Source organism: Seriola lalandi, unplaced genomic scaffold, assembly GCF_002814215.2.
Source record: "Seriola lalandi dorsalis isolate HSWRI2012SDOR001 ecotype SW California unplaced genomic scaffold, Sedor1 jcf7180002053753, whole genome shotgun sequence".
NCBI lineage: Eukaryota > Metazoa > Chordata > Actinopteri > Carangiformes > Carangidae > Seriola > Seriola lalandi.
In genome coordinates, this window is record NW_019524306.1 from 64,529 (window position 1) to 79,956 (window position 15,428).

At 40.2% G+C, this 15,428-nt stretch overlaps 1 protein-coding gene across 1 annotated transcript; it reads left to right on the forward strand.

The window, feature by feature from the left end:
• Positions 1 to 9,038: 9,038 nt before the first annotated feature.
• tmem42b (transmembrane protein 42b) lies at positions 9,039 to 15,166 on the forward strand. The gene is made up of 3 exons (XM_023401741.2): positions 9,039 to 9,395; positions 10,726 to 10,872; positions 11,203 to 15,166. The coding sequence occupies exons 1-3, from the start codon at positions 9,219 to 9,221 to the stop codon at positions 11,347 to 11,349; spliced, it is 471 nt and encodes a 156-aa protein (XP_023257509.1). The 5' UTR covers positions 9,039 to 9,218; the 3' UTR covers positions 11,350 to 15,166.
• Positions 15,167 to 15,428: the final 262 nt, after the last annotated feature.

Sequence of the window (15,428 nt, forward strand, 5' to 3'; positions counted from 1 at the left end):
ATCACTTTCATCCAGACCCCACCTTCCCCCACATTAGGCTAATTAGAAACTTAATTAAAACCTTATAAAAAAAAAAATCTAATTAAAAATAATTCAATCATATTTCCGTCTGTATCAGCCTCTCTGAACGGTGAAATACAGTATAAATATAACTATATGACGTGGTCTAGGCCTGGATGCACTGGTGCAGTATATTGTTTTTTAGAGTTAATTTGTAAGTTTTGCTACATGCTACATAACAGCTGTTCACTTACCTGTCTTGTCAAGAGCTGCATCCATCTTGGTGTTTATAAGACAAGATGTTACCGGAGTGTGGACAAGAGCTGTGACTAAAGCTGCATTGATGAGTCATTGTTTTGAGTCATATATGTACAAAAAAAAATCTTTGGGAATCTTTGGGAAACTGACATTTTTCATAATTTTCTGACATTTTATTGACCAAATGACTAATTGATTAATTAAGAAAATCATTGACAGAGCAATAATAATAACATTTGTAGGATTTTTGGAGATTTTACAGGCTCCTGAGATTGGAACCGGTTTGCTGTAGTGAATAAATCTCTACAGGAATATTAAAGTTATTCCACAAAATTATACCACTACATTGTTATGATCACAAAGACCAGACTTAAAATCACCACAAACTCACTAGCAAGCAGCTCCAATACACTAAAATAAATAATAGCATTTAAGGATGTTTTTTTGCTTTGAAACTAATGTGTTTCACGCTGTCCCACTTGGCAGTTTGAATTATTAGCGCTATGTCACTTGGATGAACTACATAAACCTCTACTGTGGATGCATATGAAGGTTTCATTTTGTCTTATCTCATATCTTATCTCTGAAAAGTACAAAGAGAAAGGCAAAAAGTGTTTTCTACAGTCTACAGTAGCGCTGCCAGGTAAGACAGCCGAGCAACTTCAAATGTGTTTCAGGTCTACAACAGCTTGGGATATTTTTTTCTGAAACTTAAAAACCTAAAAAAACGATTCTGTCGAGTCCAAGGAGAATCCGTCTTCTGTTTTAGATCTGAGAGCAATACTAAGACGTCAAACTAATTTAGTTGTAAAGGCGTTTAACAGCATTTTAGACCAACTCATGATTATTTTCATCATCGATTAATCTGCTGATTATTGTCTCGATTAATCTATTTGTTGTTTAGTCTTTAAAATGTTTTTAAAAAATAGTGGGAAAATGCCATTTACAATTTCTCCAAGCTCACTGTGATGTCCTTCCAAAACCTAAAGATATCCAATTTACTGTCATATACAACTAAGAATAGAGAGAATACTGGTCACTTTTGCTTGAAGAATGACTGAAACAATCGATTTATTATCATAATAGCTGCTGATTCAATTTCTGGTGATCGACTAATCGATGAATTGACTGATCGTTGCAGCTCTAATTATAAATCAAATCTGTTTTAAGGCAGAGTTCTACTTGAATAAAGTCTACCACACCCCTGACATAAGAAACGGTGGCTGGAAACACACTACTGGTACAATTATCCTACATGTAGGTGAAGTCGTACCATACATCGATCACAACATTAAAAACCAGTTTCCGGTTTGAATGAGCCCGCTGTATTTCAGCACAGTATTATGTAATCTATACGCATATACACTCACACACAACACCACCATGGCAATCAGGATGAAAAGAACACGTTAATGAAGACCAGACTGAAGAGCGTTGCAGGCTATTAAGAAGAGGCCCAGATTGCGCTGAGCAATCGAAGGCATGCCTCAATGAATCTCCACAGGACACTTAAAAGAGCACGGATAAATTCCTGCTGCTTGTCAGCTGAGGCAGCCACAAAGCAAAGATCAATACAAGAGAGTAAAAAAAAAAAAATCCCTGGGCAACAGAGAGTCAGTGGTTTGTCAAAAGCTTGCGCTGAGAGTCAAGCCCAGGTCAGATGCATTTCATTATGAGAGGTCACGGCAGTTTGACTCTGAGGCCTTTGTTTTTAAGTTTCAATTTAAAATGTATATAAATTATTGAACAAATGAATTTATCATGTTCATTTTTCACCATAAAGGAACTGACCAAATCAATTCCTTTACCTACTCCACATATAAAGAGTCATACATGCTGAGTGAGGGCCGTGTTGTCAGAATTTCTTTTTTCATCATCGCTTTTAAAAATTTCATCATCATTACTTCTTCCTCTTCCACTCTCCCCTCCACCCAATGATCTTCTCCCACTTCATCACATCTTCATCACTATCATCCACGTTAGAAAAAAGGCTTTTAAAAAAAACTTGCATCATCACTGCCTCAGTCACCATCACTCTGCCGAAACAGGACAAGCTGCTGCGAGATGCGTGTCCTCACCTCAGCCCAGTAAAATATGAAAGAACTCGTTCCCCAGAGCTGTGATTCAATGTGTGTCCTCCCTCTCAGGATACACACTGACATCGCACCAGTCTCCTCCATTACAGCCCTGTGTCAGCCCGATCAGACTTATGGCGGCGGTGACTGCCCGGGGCAGGCCCTCGACATCTTCCGCTACCAGTCTGCTCTTGGCACCAGAGCTATTACAGCCTGGAAGCAGATACTTTAAAACCTAATGGCTCCAAAATATCAGCTTTTTAAGAAATACAAACAGCAGCTTTGCAGTTTGTTTCTTCGTTGAGGCAGATGGTCCCACCTGCTCCCTTCTGCACCTACAGATAAGAGTCAATTTTCTCACCTGAGGCAAGACAGCGAAAATGCTTATGTATAACTGTTGCTTTGATTCTACCAGCATGCAATGATATTTTAGACAATTGTGTGCTTCCAACTTTGTCAAAACAGTTCTTGTACATGGGTTTGGTCATGTTGACAACAAGCCAGGCCTGTAACTTTTCACCTCTGACCTGCAAAGAGTCCTGATCTCAACCCCATCCAACACACTGGGGTTGGACAGGATTGCCAAAATCTTGTTTTGGAATAAGATATTCAACACTCATATGTTGTGTGTCCATATACTTTTGTCCATAAAGTACACTTTTCATTTAGAATATTTCAGTAAGTTGCAGCAGCAAACTTTATGTGAGCAAAACTAGACTTGATCAAAGGGAGCTGCTGCCCAGCGCGTTTGGCATTTAAATGCCTGACAGCCTTTCAGAGCATAATTGATGATTAATCACAAGGCTCAGCAAAGAAAAACCCAGAGACTCAGCTTTAAAGATGAGGTTGTGTGGAGAAGTCCTCCCTCAGCACACGTTTTCATCTCTTAGTTCTAATGCATCGATTTCCACAACATAATATTTCACAGTTTTTAACGGACCCTGGCACCTGTAAGGCGACCACAGTGAGTGGCAGGACGGAGAGCGTTGCGTGTTGGTACAGTATGTCAGAAAGACGATCGTTGCTTAGTCAGTGCACATTCTGAAAGGATATTGAAAAACTCCTGAGTTGCAGGGTTCATTTTAGAGCAGGCTGTCAGAATTTGAATAAGGACGGGTGTATTTCATCAGAAATCTTATCAGTGTCGGGCTGTGTGAGCTTGTGTCCTTGTCCCTGACAGATATCTGCACACTGCTGCCCCTCACTTTGTGTACAAAGGCACATAATCCACATCCTCTCTCCCAACACGGAGAGTCCGAACCAGAACCCTGCAGAAATGTACAGAGAGAGACCCGGCCGACCTTGGTTTGTTTCAACTTTCCGCTGACGCTGCGTTTACAGAGAACAGCTAGATCAGATTAGCATCTCACCTGGTTTAATTGTTCCTGGCCACAACAAGAACTGAGATTATCTGGAGTCCGTTTGTTTTGGGAACATTTTATCTGCTGGTTGAAAACTCTGCAGCCCGCCAACATGACTCCATTAAATGTCTCACTCCCTATAGGAAAGAGGCTTATTTGACGCATGAACCAAGCCGAACTTCCTCTGTCAGCTCTTACTTTGGTTTGACTGTAATCAGATCTTAAAATTGTGATGTTCGGTCGTATTGGGTGTAATTATGTTTTGTTTCATTCATTTTCGACTCAGTTCAGTCTGTATAAATGACGTGGTGATGCTTGACTTGCCAAAAGCCTGTGTATGTTTGCACAACAGCCTGCATTATTCACAAAGACCAGCAACCTCGCCAATAACGACTTAATGGACCAGAGGGGGGCTATTGACCCTATAAGCTGACAAGGTCAGCAGACAGTATGTGTGTGTGTGTGTGTGTGTGTGTGTGTGTGTGTGTGTGTGTGTGTGTGTGTGTGTGAGACGGACAGAAACAGGAGGGAGAAGCTGGGAGCAGGAGTGAAGTGAAGGATTTTAGTTCAAGGGTGTGTGTCTGTAAGTGAATATTTGACCGTACATCTCTGCTTACTGCCTCGTTCTGAAAGATGATGCCATGAATATTCATCGAGGCAGTTAAAGAATGAGGCTCTATGCTGGCTGGACATGAATATGGAAGCTTTACTATTCATACTTTTTTGTTTGCCTTTTTGTGCATTGGTAAACCCTCAGTCGGCCGTCACTCTGAAGGTCAGAGCACTTCTATGTCTCCGAAAGAAAGAGGGTAAATAATTAGGGCCAGTAAATCAACACAAAAGTAATTATGATCTCCGCATCCACAACAGTATAAAAGCAACTGCTTACATGACATAGAACATATTCATGTTTACATCTTCTTATAGCAAAGTACTAAGTTAAAAGAAAGCAAGGGCATGTTCATTTGTATAGCTTAGAGGTGAAAATGAAGAATCACTTAACTCATTCACTTTTTCTACGCAGTCGCATCACTGGTCAAATGCTCTTCAGTACATTTGTCAGTAAGTCAGAAAAGATCGGGGAAGCAGCTGTGCACTTTAACAGAGATACATTTACCAAGTCAATCAGTCATTCTTCATCAGTGCAGTGTTTTCTCTTGTAAAAAGCAAAAAAGTACAGTTTGAAAAACACCTCTGATTCTGATTTCTTCTCATCTTACTGTCACTTGGCTTTGCCTTTGAAAACACTCAACTGGTACTTGATGGTTGGTGAGAACTGCAGTTGTAGTGAGTGTTTTTTTTTTTTTCTGCAGTGGCCACAAAAGGGAACAAAGATCCAATTGCACACTTGGAAAGAAACATGTACAAGCTGCAAAAGAAGAGACTTATGCATTGTCAGAAGTGTTTCCAAACAATGTGGTTTTTTTTCAGTCAGTAACACTCAAATGAAAGGAACTAACTGGTTGGTTTGACTTATATACTGTACGTCTGCTCAACTTGACTTTCATCTTTTCTACGAGACAGTCCTTGAACAGGCCTGAGTGAGTGCATCACTGTTCAGACACACGTCAGTATGTACAACAGTAACTCAACACATCAGTGTTTAAAAGCACTTCAGCAAGTGTCTAGGTAAGTGAATGCATCACTGTTCATACAGCCCGGCATTGACCTTCAGACTGTCTTCAGTTCAGTCTGTTGCTGGTCCAAGCTGCTTTACGTTCAGTTCAGTACAAAGCGACCCTGCACAAGCACTGAGCATAAGGTTAAGTGCAAAGGCTGTAAAAGACTTGGGCTATACACCTTTGTTGTAGCACATTTCAAACTAAGAGGCAATTCAAAGTGCTTTGTAAAAGGTAAAAAAAAAATCCAAACAATAAAATAAATAGACATATAAAATAAGAAATAGACAAAAAATACAGTGCAAATATAAGTTGCACTAAATAAAAGTGCAGGAGAAACACTGACCAGTCAAAGCTGTAAAATAACAACAGAGTTTGAAATTTACTTTTGAACATAGGTGCATTCAAGATCAGCACCATTGTGCTATTTTTCTTTTTTCTTTATATATATATATATATATCCATTATATGGTTGCGTAGTTGTTTGGTGTGTGCTAAAAATAGAGAACCTTGTGACCTTGTGTTCAACTTTGTCAGTAGATAATAAATGTCAACATACGCTCAAGCAAAACCTGAGCTGCTCCAAGCCAAGAAAAGTTAAATAGTTCAATCATTTATTAAAGTGCGTGTGGTTAACTGTGGTTCACTGCATCTCGAGATGAAATGATGAGGTCCAGCCTTTAGATGTGACTGTGGAAACGCATGAAAAGGCAAAACAGAGAGGAAAAGGTGCCTCCAACACGAGGGAAAGAGTTTGTGAATTTTCCTTTTTATTCGTTAAAATGTATTTTTGTCTGCGAGTAATTGACACCTGAGTTAAAGGTCATAGTTAAAGTCGTTATACTAATGAACCTTACACTTACTCCCTATTAAATCAATTTACAGGTCCATAAGCTCAAAACGTGGACAAAGACACAGGAAGGCAGTGACAGACCTTCAGTGAAAGTGTCATTAAAGCTCTCGGTGGGCTCAATTATCGCTCAATTGAACAGGAGCAGAAAGACCCCAATTAGCGCTCTAACTTGACACTTGTGTTTGCTGGAGGAGCGAGGAGATACCGGCTAACGGCTGCACTTGATTTCAGAGTTTCCCTGCGAAGCAGACCCTCTAGAAAGATGACGGTGTCAAAATGTGACAGAGCGAGGACGGTCCCCCCCTGAAGTCGTTTCAGTGAGATCAGAGCAGATGACACTGTGACAGAAACAACACCTTCCTACTTTTCTGCCGCTGTCACTGTCATCACACTAATGTCTTTTTCCACAGACAACAGGGAAACACTCACACATGCACAGATGACACACACAAGCTTTGGGTCTACATTGTTAAGCACCGTGATCAACCTCTTAGTTAAAATCACTTCATTACTTAACTTGATGTATGCAAAGCAAAGCAGCAACAATGCTGTAATGGCTCCTTTATAGACTAATTAAGTTTTTATTGCACGCAAGTGTCAAGATGGAAAGGTAATATGGAGTTGTGGCAACAAGTCGTCGAAACATAAACGAGAAAAACAAGCTGTATTTCAAACTAATTATTGCCACCACCCATAACATAGAAATAGATGTATACAGGTCACAATCTAAAGATTTACATCCACAGCAGGTCGTGGTGGATGTGGATGTATTTCTCTGAAGCACACTGGAGACATCTGCTGGCCAAGGAAATAAATCTGCAGGTTTACATCTGACCTGGTGAAGACATTGATGAAGTCGTCTTCAAGATTTCCCAGGAGGAATCAGAGAATTCTGCCCCCATACAAAGCCAAAATATAGACCAGACTTGACACATGTCACAGCAGGAAAGAACAGGTGTAAATATTAAATAACAATGTTTTCAATTCTATCTATCTGATTCAGTTTCAGGGTCTTGGTGCTGTGCATGCTGCCTCACTATTTGAATAGAGCAGAGCCATCCTTTAAGTTACTTGCAACGTCTGCTACTATCAGTAGTGGAAGACGTACTCATACCTGTATCTTTTACTGAAGAAAAAATAGCAATACCACAGTAGAGAAACGCTGTTACAAGTAAATCATGCATTCAAAATTTTATTCAAGTAAAAGGACAAAAGTATTGGCATCCAAATATACTTTACATACAATTCATATGTAGATTCATTTATCAAAGTGATTTCAATATAAAAACTGTATTAACAGTTGTAGAAAGACAAACAGATACATATTAAATTTCTCCTCTCAAAATAAAATGTATTTTCTAAAACAAATGTTTTCAAATAGACAGTTATTCACGGATTCTGCATTTTCACAACACTCTCCCTTTAGTAAGTTCAAAGGTGGAGAGTTACCTGCATGTTTTATATGTAGTATAGTCTGTTTGCAAACACATTTTTGGAGTAAATATCACCCTAAATCTTTTGTAATATGAAGGCATAAAATAAAATGTTAGGCCCGTCTTTTTATCTTCTCTGTTTCTTTTTAGTTTTGTTTCCTCAGAATTCAACATTATATGGACTATTTTCCTTTTTTCTACAAAGACCTCCAGTCATTGAGTTTAATGGTAATTCTATTGTATCACTCCTTGTGTTGCTGTGGCTTGTGGTTCTGGCCCGTGCTACACACTCTTCACTATAATATACACGATAAAAGAAATGAATAACACTGACATCATTATATCGTGATCAACTTTCTGTCTACAGCCAAATGTTCTGCTGCCGAGTCTGAAGAGATAGACATCTGTCTCTGATGACTCTTGTCTTTGTTGCGACACTCTGATTAAAACAGTGATTACAGGCCCATACATTCATGACGATGACTCCATTTTCTGTTCTCTAATTAGGAGGTTAATTCAGTCTTGCTCTGGTTCCTCCTGACGGGCTCATCTCTCTATGAAGGGCACAGAGGAGATGGAATAAGAATAACGTGTGGAGTACGTGTGTTACTATCTACTGCCTACACACACACACACACATACTCACACATCCCACTTACACTCTTTGTGTTATAATGTAATGATTTTTTATAATGCAGCTCATCAGTATGCTGGAGGAAACAGAGGTCTGTCTCTGCGGTTCAAGCAGTCTGGATCATGTCATACCTTACTCTCCACCCACACTCAAGGACATTACATTAGCATTGACTGTCCTCTTCCACACACAGTTTTAACAGCAGAGAAGAACAGAGAGGGACTTCATTTCAAACTCTGCTCACGCTCCCCCTAATAATACTGATATTTGTCATTTATTATGATTCCAGCATGGTTGGAGACACTTTCTTATCATTCTTCATTCAGCCAAGGTTATAAAATGATGAAACTACAATTCCCAGAATGCCACAGAGGCTTTTTAGTCCAACTACTGCACTGCACTAGGTTGACAACTGTACTTTTACTGTACCCTACTTGAGTATTTGTTACTTTATACTTCTACTACACTACATTTCAGAAGGAAATGTATATTTAATTTCACTACTGTTTATGGTGAAAGAAATATTCAATAATATGCAAGTAAAAGTAGCAATACTGCACTGTAAAAACACTCCATTACAAGTCAGTGCTGCATTGAAAATGTTACTAAAGGCTAATAAGAACAAGAACATCTGTCTATTATGATTCCAGCATGTTTGGATACATCTTATTGCTGCTTCCAAGTCATTTTTCATTCAGTAAATATTATAAAATGGTCGAACTACAATTCCCAGAATGCCATATGGGCTTTTTAGTCCAACTACTGCACTGCCCTGGGTTGACCATGTGTTGTGTGACTGCCACCGGACGGCTGTCGGTAGAAAGTGCAGGAGAACTTGCTCGGTGAGACACACACACACACACACACACACATACAAACACACACAGCCATGCAGGCAGCTCAATCCGGACCAGCAGCGATGGCAGCAGCAGCAGAAATGTGAAGATGGATTAGAAAATTATGTGCCTCGGCTGCCATCATCAACATGTTCCCGGGAGTTTTCTATGCACTGCTGGCGGGTTTCCTCGGGGCCGTGGCGTCGTCGTCGGCCAAGCTGTCCCTCGGAGCCGACTACCTGAAGGGAGTCTGTGAAACCGGACTCCGGACGTGGGGAGAGCAGCGGAAATTCAGACAAGCGGACGAAACTACCACCTGTGACCGGGTGAGGCATCAACGCAGTTTCAGTGAATTATTAACGCGGCGAGGACGTGTGTGAATAATGCAGCGCCGAGGCGAAAGCCTGCGAGCGGGGTGATTTCTCACGGAGGAAGTTCTCTCCTCCCCGACTCCCTCATCCCTCAGCATCAGCACCATCGGCAGCATCACGCGGGGGGGAGCCCATGCAGCAGCTGCGCTCTCGTGCCGTGTCCGCGTGCTGCATGACATTGCAGCTCCTATGAGTGTGATGTGCGTGTTATCGCGTTGTTTTAGAACTCGCATCCTATCAGCGTGTTTGAGCTGGTGGCTTCTAAAGGGGGTCAGGTTTCATGTATGACCTTCACACTCCGCGCGCACAGTGATGTCAGAAACCTCTGCAGGCTGCCGGCAGGAGCCTTAAACAGTGGATACGTCACAACAGTGACCTCTAACATAAATAGCAAATCAGGTGGGCAGGTTTGCAAAACAAATGCTCTAGATATGCACCAAGAGATTTGAATGGATCATACGAGCAAGGCCGAGTTACCAGCTGGGGAAACTAGGCAACCGGCTTGCTCCCCAAAATTCCCAGGTTTACTCCACAACATTTCTGTCAACATAATCTGATCAATGGCAGATAGATTTGTTAGAAACTCCACCAAAGTACAATATCAACCACAAAGAGTCCTCCTTGTCTTGCAGAGGGACTGTCAGAATTTAGTTTTAAGACCTTGACTGTTTTCATTCTTGAGCTCATTGATTGTAATGTAGTGTTTTATCAATTTGCTTACATTTTTTTTCTGTGTCAAGCATTTAACACAGAAAAGCTGAAGATCATTCATCATAGGAGAAGTGTAAAGCTGCAACCAACAATTATTTTCATCACCATTACACCTAATAGTTACTTCTTTTAATAATCAATTGATTGTTCTGTGCAGAAAATGTCAGAAAGTAGTAAAAAATGAAATATTAACATAACATTAAGTTTTTAAATGTCATCTTATGAATTGATTTTATGGCACTTTTATCTTTTAATTTACTTTTTTTCACACACTTTGAGCTGCATGTTTTGTAGGAAAGGTGCCATACAAATAAAGTATTATTGTTATTGTTATTGTTATTACAATATATTCAAATTTCCTTGTTTTGTTTTGAGAAATCTAAAAGATGTTGAGTTCACTGTCACAGAAAACAGAACAGAAAACTGACAAATATTCACACTTGAGAAGCTGGTGCCAATTTGAATTTCTGATATTTTTGCTTATCAGCTAATTCAATACTGCAAAACAAAAATATTTTAAATGTGCACCACACAGAAAAAGCTTGTTGTCTAAGTTTCTGTTTATATTTTCCAGCTCCATATCCCTCTGAGGCTGCTGTGTGGCGGACTCCTTTTCACCTGCAACGCTGTGATGTGGACCTTCCTCGCCAAAGCACTCAGGTACTCCTCTTCCTCCACCCGAACCACTGTGACCACCACCGCCTCCAACTTCATATCTTCCGTAAGTAGCAGCCTCTCTCATCCACGCTTCTTGTCTTTTCTGTGTAGTTTTCTACAAAAGCCAAATAGTTCACATCAGATTGCGGTGGCGTGTATGTTACCATAATTTTTGAAGGACATTACATCCTTTCTTCCTTATGTAAGCTGCTTTATTTTAGAAAGTAGGCTGGACTAAATTCAGAAATAGCTTGTCGCAGTGATTTAGGTGTCTTACAGGAATTTCTTTTCAAAGTTCAGCTTCTTCTTTGACATATTCCATCATAATTTAAATAGAATTGTGGAGACTAATTTACTTTGACTAAGGACACCCTGATTTTCTTCTCCTCTGCAGGCTTTCCTAGGCCAGCTGATCTTTGGTGAAGCCCAGATAACATTGTGGTGGGTTGGGATTTCTCTGACCTTCTCTGGTCTGTTGGTACTGCAGAGGGTTTCGCCACAGGATGGACAACACAGTGCAGTCGCCAAGAAGGATGAATAATATGGCTGGTCTCCACTAGTTCAGCTCAGCCTGGCTCCAGCTGGCTGTGGTATGTTGTGTGCTTTGGTTGGCAACTCCTCTGATTTTAACATCGAGCCAAAGTGTAATGAAATCTGAAAACAGCAGTTGTGTTTAGCATATTTTGTTCTTTAACTCAAAAACGTGTACTTAACATGTACTCATTGTAACAATTACTTACTGCTATACAGTGAAAGAGCAAGAAGAAATCTGTTGTTAACCTTCCAATCGTGTGTTTTCGTAAACAGTTTAACTAAATACCACTTAAATTGTGCCCTTATTTTGAATTACTGACTTTTTATCCTTCAGTTTTTGGCCGTGCAGGCTGTGAAACCCTGCTGGTTCTGAAATCAGAGGAGACGCTGGCTCTCAGCCAGTCTGGCTGTGGTGCTGCCCAGTTGGACTGGTGGAGACAAGCTAATGGAAGCCTGCGTCCAGTTTCTCCAGAAGCTGTAAAATCATCTCTATCCACAGGCTTACAACGAAGCAAAAACAATACTAGCTTTACGTTACTTTTTGAAAACCATTTTAAAACCATGGTGAGCTATAACAGGGCAAATGTGACGGAAGTGAGGAGACTAAAAGAAGTAGTTTGACATTTTCTGAAATGTGCTTATTTAACTTCCTGCCTGGAGTTAGATGAGAAAACTGATGCCACTTTCAAGTCTGAATGCTGAATATGAGAGAGGGTTATCTTAAGGTGCTTTTCCAACAAAAGTTCCAGGAAAATGTCCAGGAACTTTACCTAGGCAGTAAAAGTTCTGTGTCATTTTCACTGTAAAATGCTTTTTCTGTGTGTCAAGTAAACATCACACAGAAAACCTGGGAAAGGTCGTATTAATCCATCATGGCAGAAAGGCTGTAAGGCTGTAACCAACAGTTGTTTTCATGATCGATACGTCTGACAGTTTCTTAAATAATCAATTGATTGTTCACTGTGTTGAATGTCAGAAAATAGTGAAAAACAACATTAACATATTGAAATGTCTTGTTTCGTTCAACCATTAGTCAAAAAGCACCTTCAGTTAACCCTTTCTTGGCTGTAGTTTGACATTTGTTGACAGGAGACTGGTACTGATCTTCTCATCTGACTCTCGGCAAGAAAGCTAAGTGTATGTCAAGTGTCAAACTATTCTTATAAAGGGAGAGGAAAATAACACACAGCCTGAATATAATTTTAAGGACCTGTGTGTTCACGAGTTATGGATAAACAGCATTGTTTACCGTGTACAAGATGTTACCATCTATCAGCCTGTGTGTTGTGTATTGCAGCCGTGAGACCACCAAAGCTTTCTTAATTCTCACATTTCCTTAAGTCACTATGACACTCACTGTAAACATCTTACACTGACTTTCCATTTTATGCATGCTCAAGGCAACGTGATAAACGAAGCTAACGAGGTGTACTTTCACAAGTAATAATCCTGCTGATGTAGCACTGAAAGGCTTATCCCTGGTGTGATTTTGCCCTCTGCCAGGGTCTTTCTTTTACTTTTTCTTTGCCTTTCCTGACAGCTTGAACCTTAACCTCAAGATACGAGCATGACACATGTTTCGATTCAGAGGCAGCTGGTCTTCCATTTCATGACAGACGTGTGCATGTTCCTACCGAGGCCTGAACTCAGATAAATCACACCAAAGCATCCTGGAGCGTCATTTCACTCGACTTGAGTGACGTCTCCGTGAGCTGCTTCATTTTATTAAACTTGTGACTTAGGCGTCCGAACTGTCTCTCCAGGTTCAGAGACATCACACGGCCTTTTTGATTGCCTGTTGAGCTTTATGTGCCCTGCGTTTGCAATCTCATATTATTCTGTTGCACGTCACGAATATCACTCCATCACCCGTCATCTCTCTGGGTTTAATAGACACCTGGTTCCATTAAAAACTTCCCTCTGCATCCCTGGAGTTGTCAGCGAGAATGCAATAACATTATACGTCCTTTAAATCTCATGACACTGTGATGTGTGCGACAGCGAGGGAGCTTTGAGCATTAATAATTGAGCATAGAAAATGGCAATACATGCTACTAGAGGGATGTTTCTGTTAGCATAAATCAGCTGAATAAGTAACGGTAGTACACAGGCCTGAACGTGACGTCAAAGGCTCCTTCACTGAATGGTGTTTTAAAATCACACTTTGCTGTTGTTTGGATACATATCATAATCTAAATGCATAACGGTAGCTACGATACCCGTCTGTAACATCCCACAGCAGCAACGCACAAATATATCAGATGTCCTTCCAACTGCTGCTGTGCAGGATTTGTATCATGTGATTTACACGCATCCCTATTAATGTGACTGCAGAGACAATGTGACTGCGCAGCGCTCATATTAAAGGCCGGCTAAGTGACGTTTCATAGCAGGGCCGTACTCACCATGCAATTTTTTTCAGCAGTGGAGATCACTCACAGCCACACACGACAAGCGACTTCAGTTGTTTGTGCCTCCACGTTTTGGGATCCTGAGTGTGTTGTGTTACTTAAAGGAGTACTTGGACAATTGGGGGGGGAAAGAACACTTACTCGCTTTCTTGCCAAATGTCAGATAAAAAGATCGACAGCACTCCCATGTCTGTCCGATTGATGTGAAAGCTAGCAGCCAGTTAGCTTAGCTTAGCATCAAGACGGGAAAGAGGGGGAAGCACCGGGCCTGCCTCTGTCCGAAGGTGACACGATCCACCTCTAAAGCCCATTAACACATTATATCTCTTGTTTAAACAGTACCAAAATGAAAGTGTAAACAATTTCTGGTTTATGTGCCAGAGTATTTCTTGGAGCAGTGACTTCCAGCAGATTACCAACTGCGTTAATCAGTGAGCTTAAGAGGTTTTTGGATTTTGTTGTTCCCTCTGGACAGAGTCAGGTAAGCTGTTTCAAGCCCTTTAGACTAAGCTAACTGACTTCTGGCTCCAGCTACATATTTACATTACAAACATCAGAGTGGTATTAAGCTTCTCGTTTAATTACTGGCAAGGAAGATAAGAATATTCCCCCCAAATGTCAAACTATTCTTTTGACGTACCTTTAATATATGTAACCTTTGCTTTTATTCTGAAAATATCTCGGTGCCTGGCGTTTCTCCAGTTAACGGCATGATATGAGGGTAAACCACCTACCTGTGAACCCACTCTCACTGTAATATAACCAATCAGAGCTTTGCAGTAGCCACATTTCTAGCTCTGTGACAGTGGCATGGCCCTGAGTGTGATGTATTTATATCCATGTGCACATAAACTGTAGATGTGGTTGTACAGAGAGATTAGAAAAATACTGAAATATTACCCTGACCTGACAAGGTGTGTGTCACGTTGATGAGTGAGCGTGGTGCACTGAAGGAAGTAACAGTGAGTTTATCAGTAATCATTGAATCAACAAAGATTTTAGCAATCTGAAGGTGTTCTGTTGACACCAGAGCTTCTTAGAGGGGATGAAGCTTGTTCAAGCTTAATCTTTGAAATATTAAGTACGGGAAGCTCCAGAATAATGGGAAAGAGACTGATTTTGTTTTTAGTTTATTGGCACTCTTTAACCTTAGGTCCATGCAGATCAGTCCTCATTTTTAATCTGGAGGCTGCAGCACTGACAAATTTAACATTAAGTTCAATTTATAACACAAATCAAGACGGTGTGATAAGAGGTATAAACCATAATGTGTTTTACAGAGTATGTGAGACAATTGTTTGTAAAAGTGTAAATATATTCTGTTAATAGAAAACACTTAAAATGGTGTGTAAATTGTCATCTCCACTGAGAGAGGAAACACTTAAATTATTAAATAAACATCTCAGCTGACAATAAGATCGTTGTTTCAGTCATTCAGATATCATTCGGTACACCTACACAACTTTATACCTCCAAGAGAATAAAATCCTTTCTTTGCATTCAGTCTAATGGAGAGCATGCTTACTTATACCTACATTTTATTGTAGAATAATTTATCGGAAATTATAGTTTTACTGTCAGACTTTTGCCACCGTACTTTTAAATATTTAAATTTAATTAATTTAAACATTTTCCCTCAAGAAGTATGTACTTTCACTTCATTTCAGAGATGTTT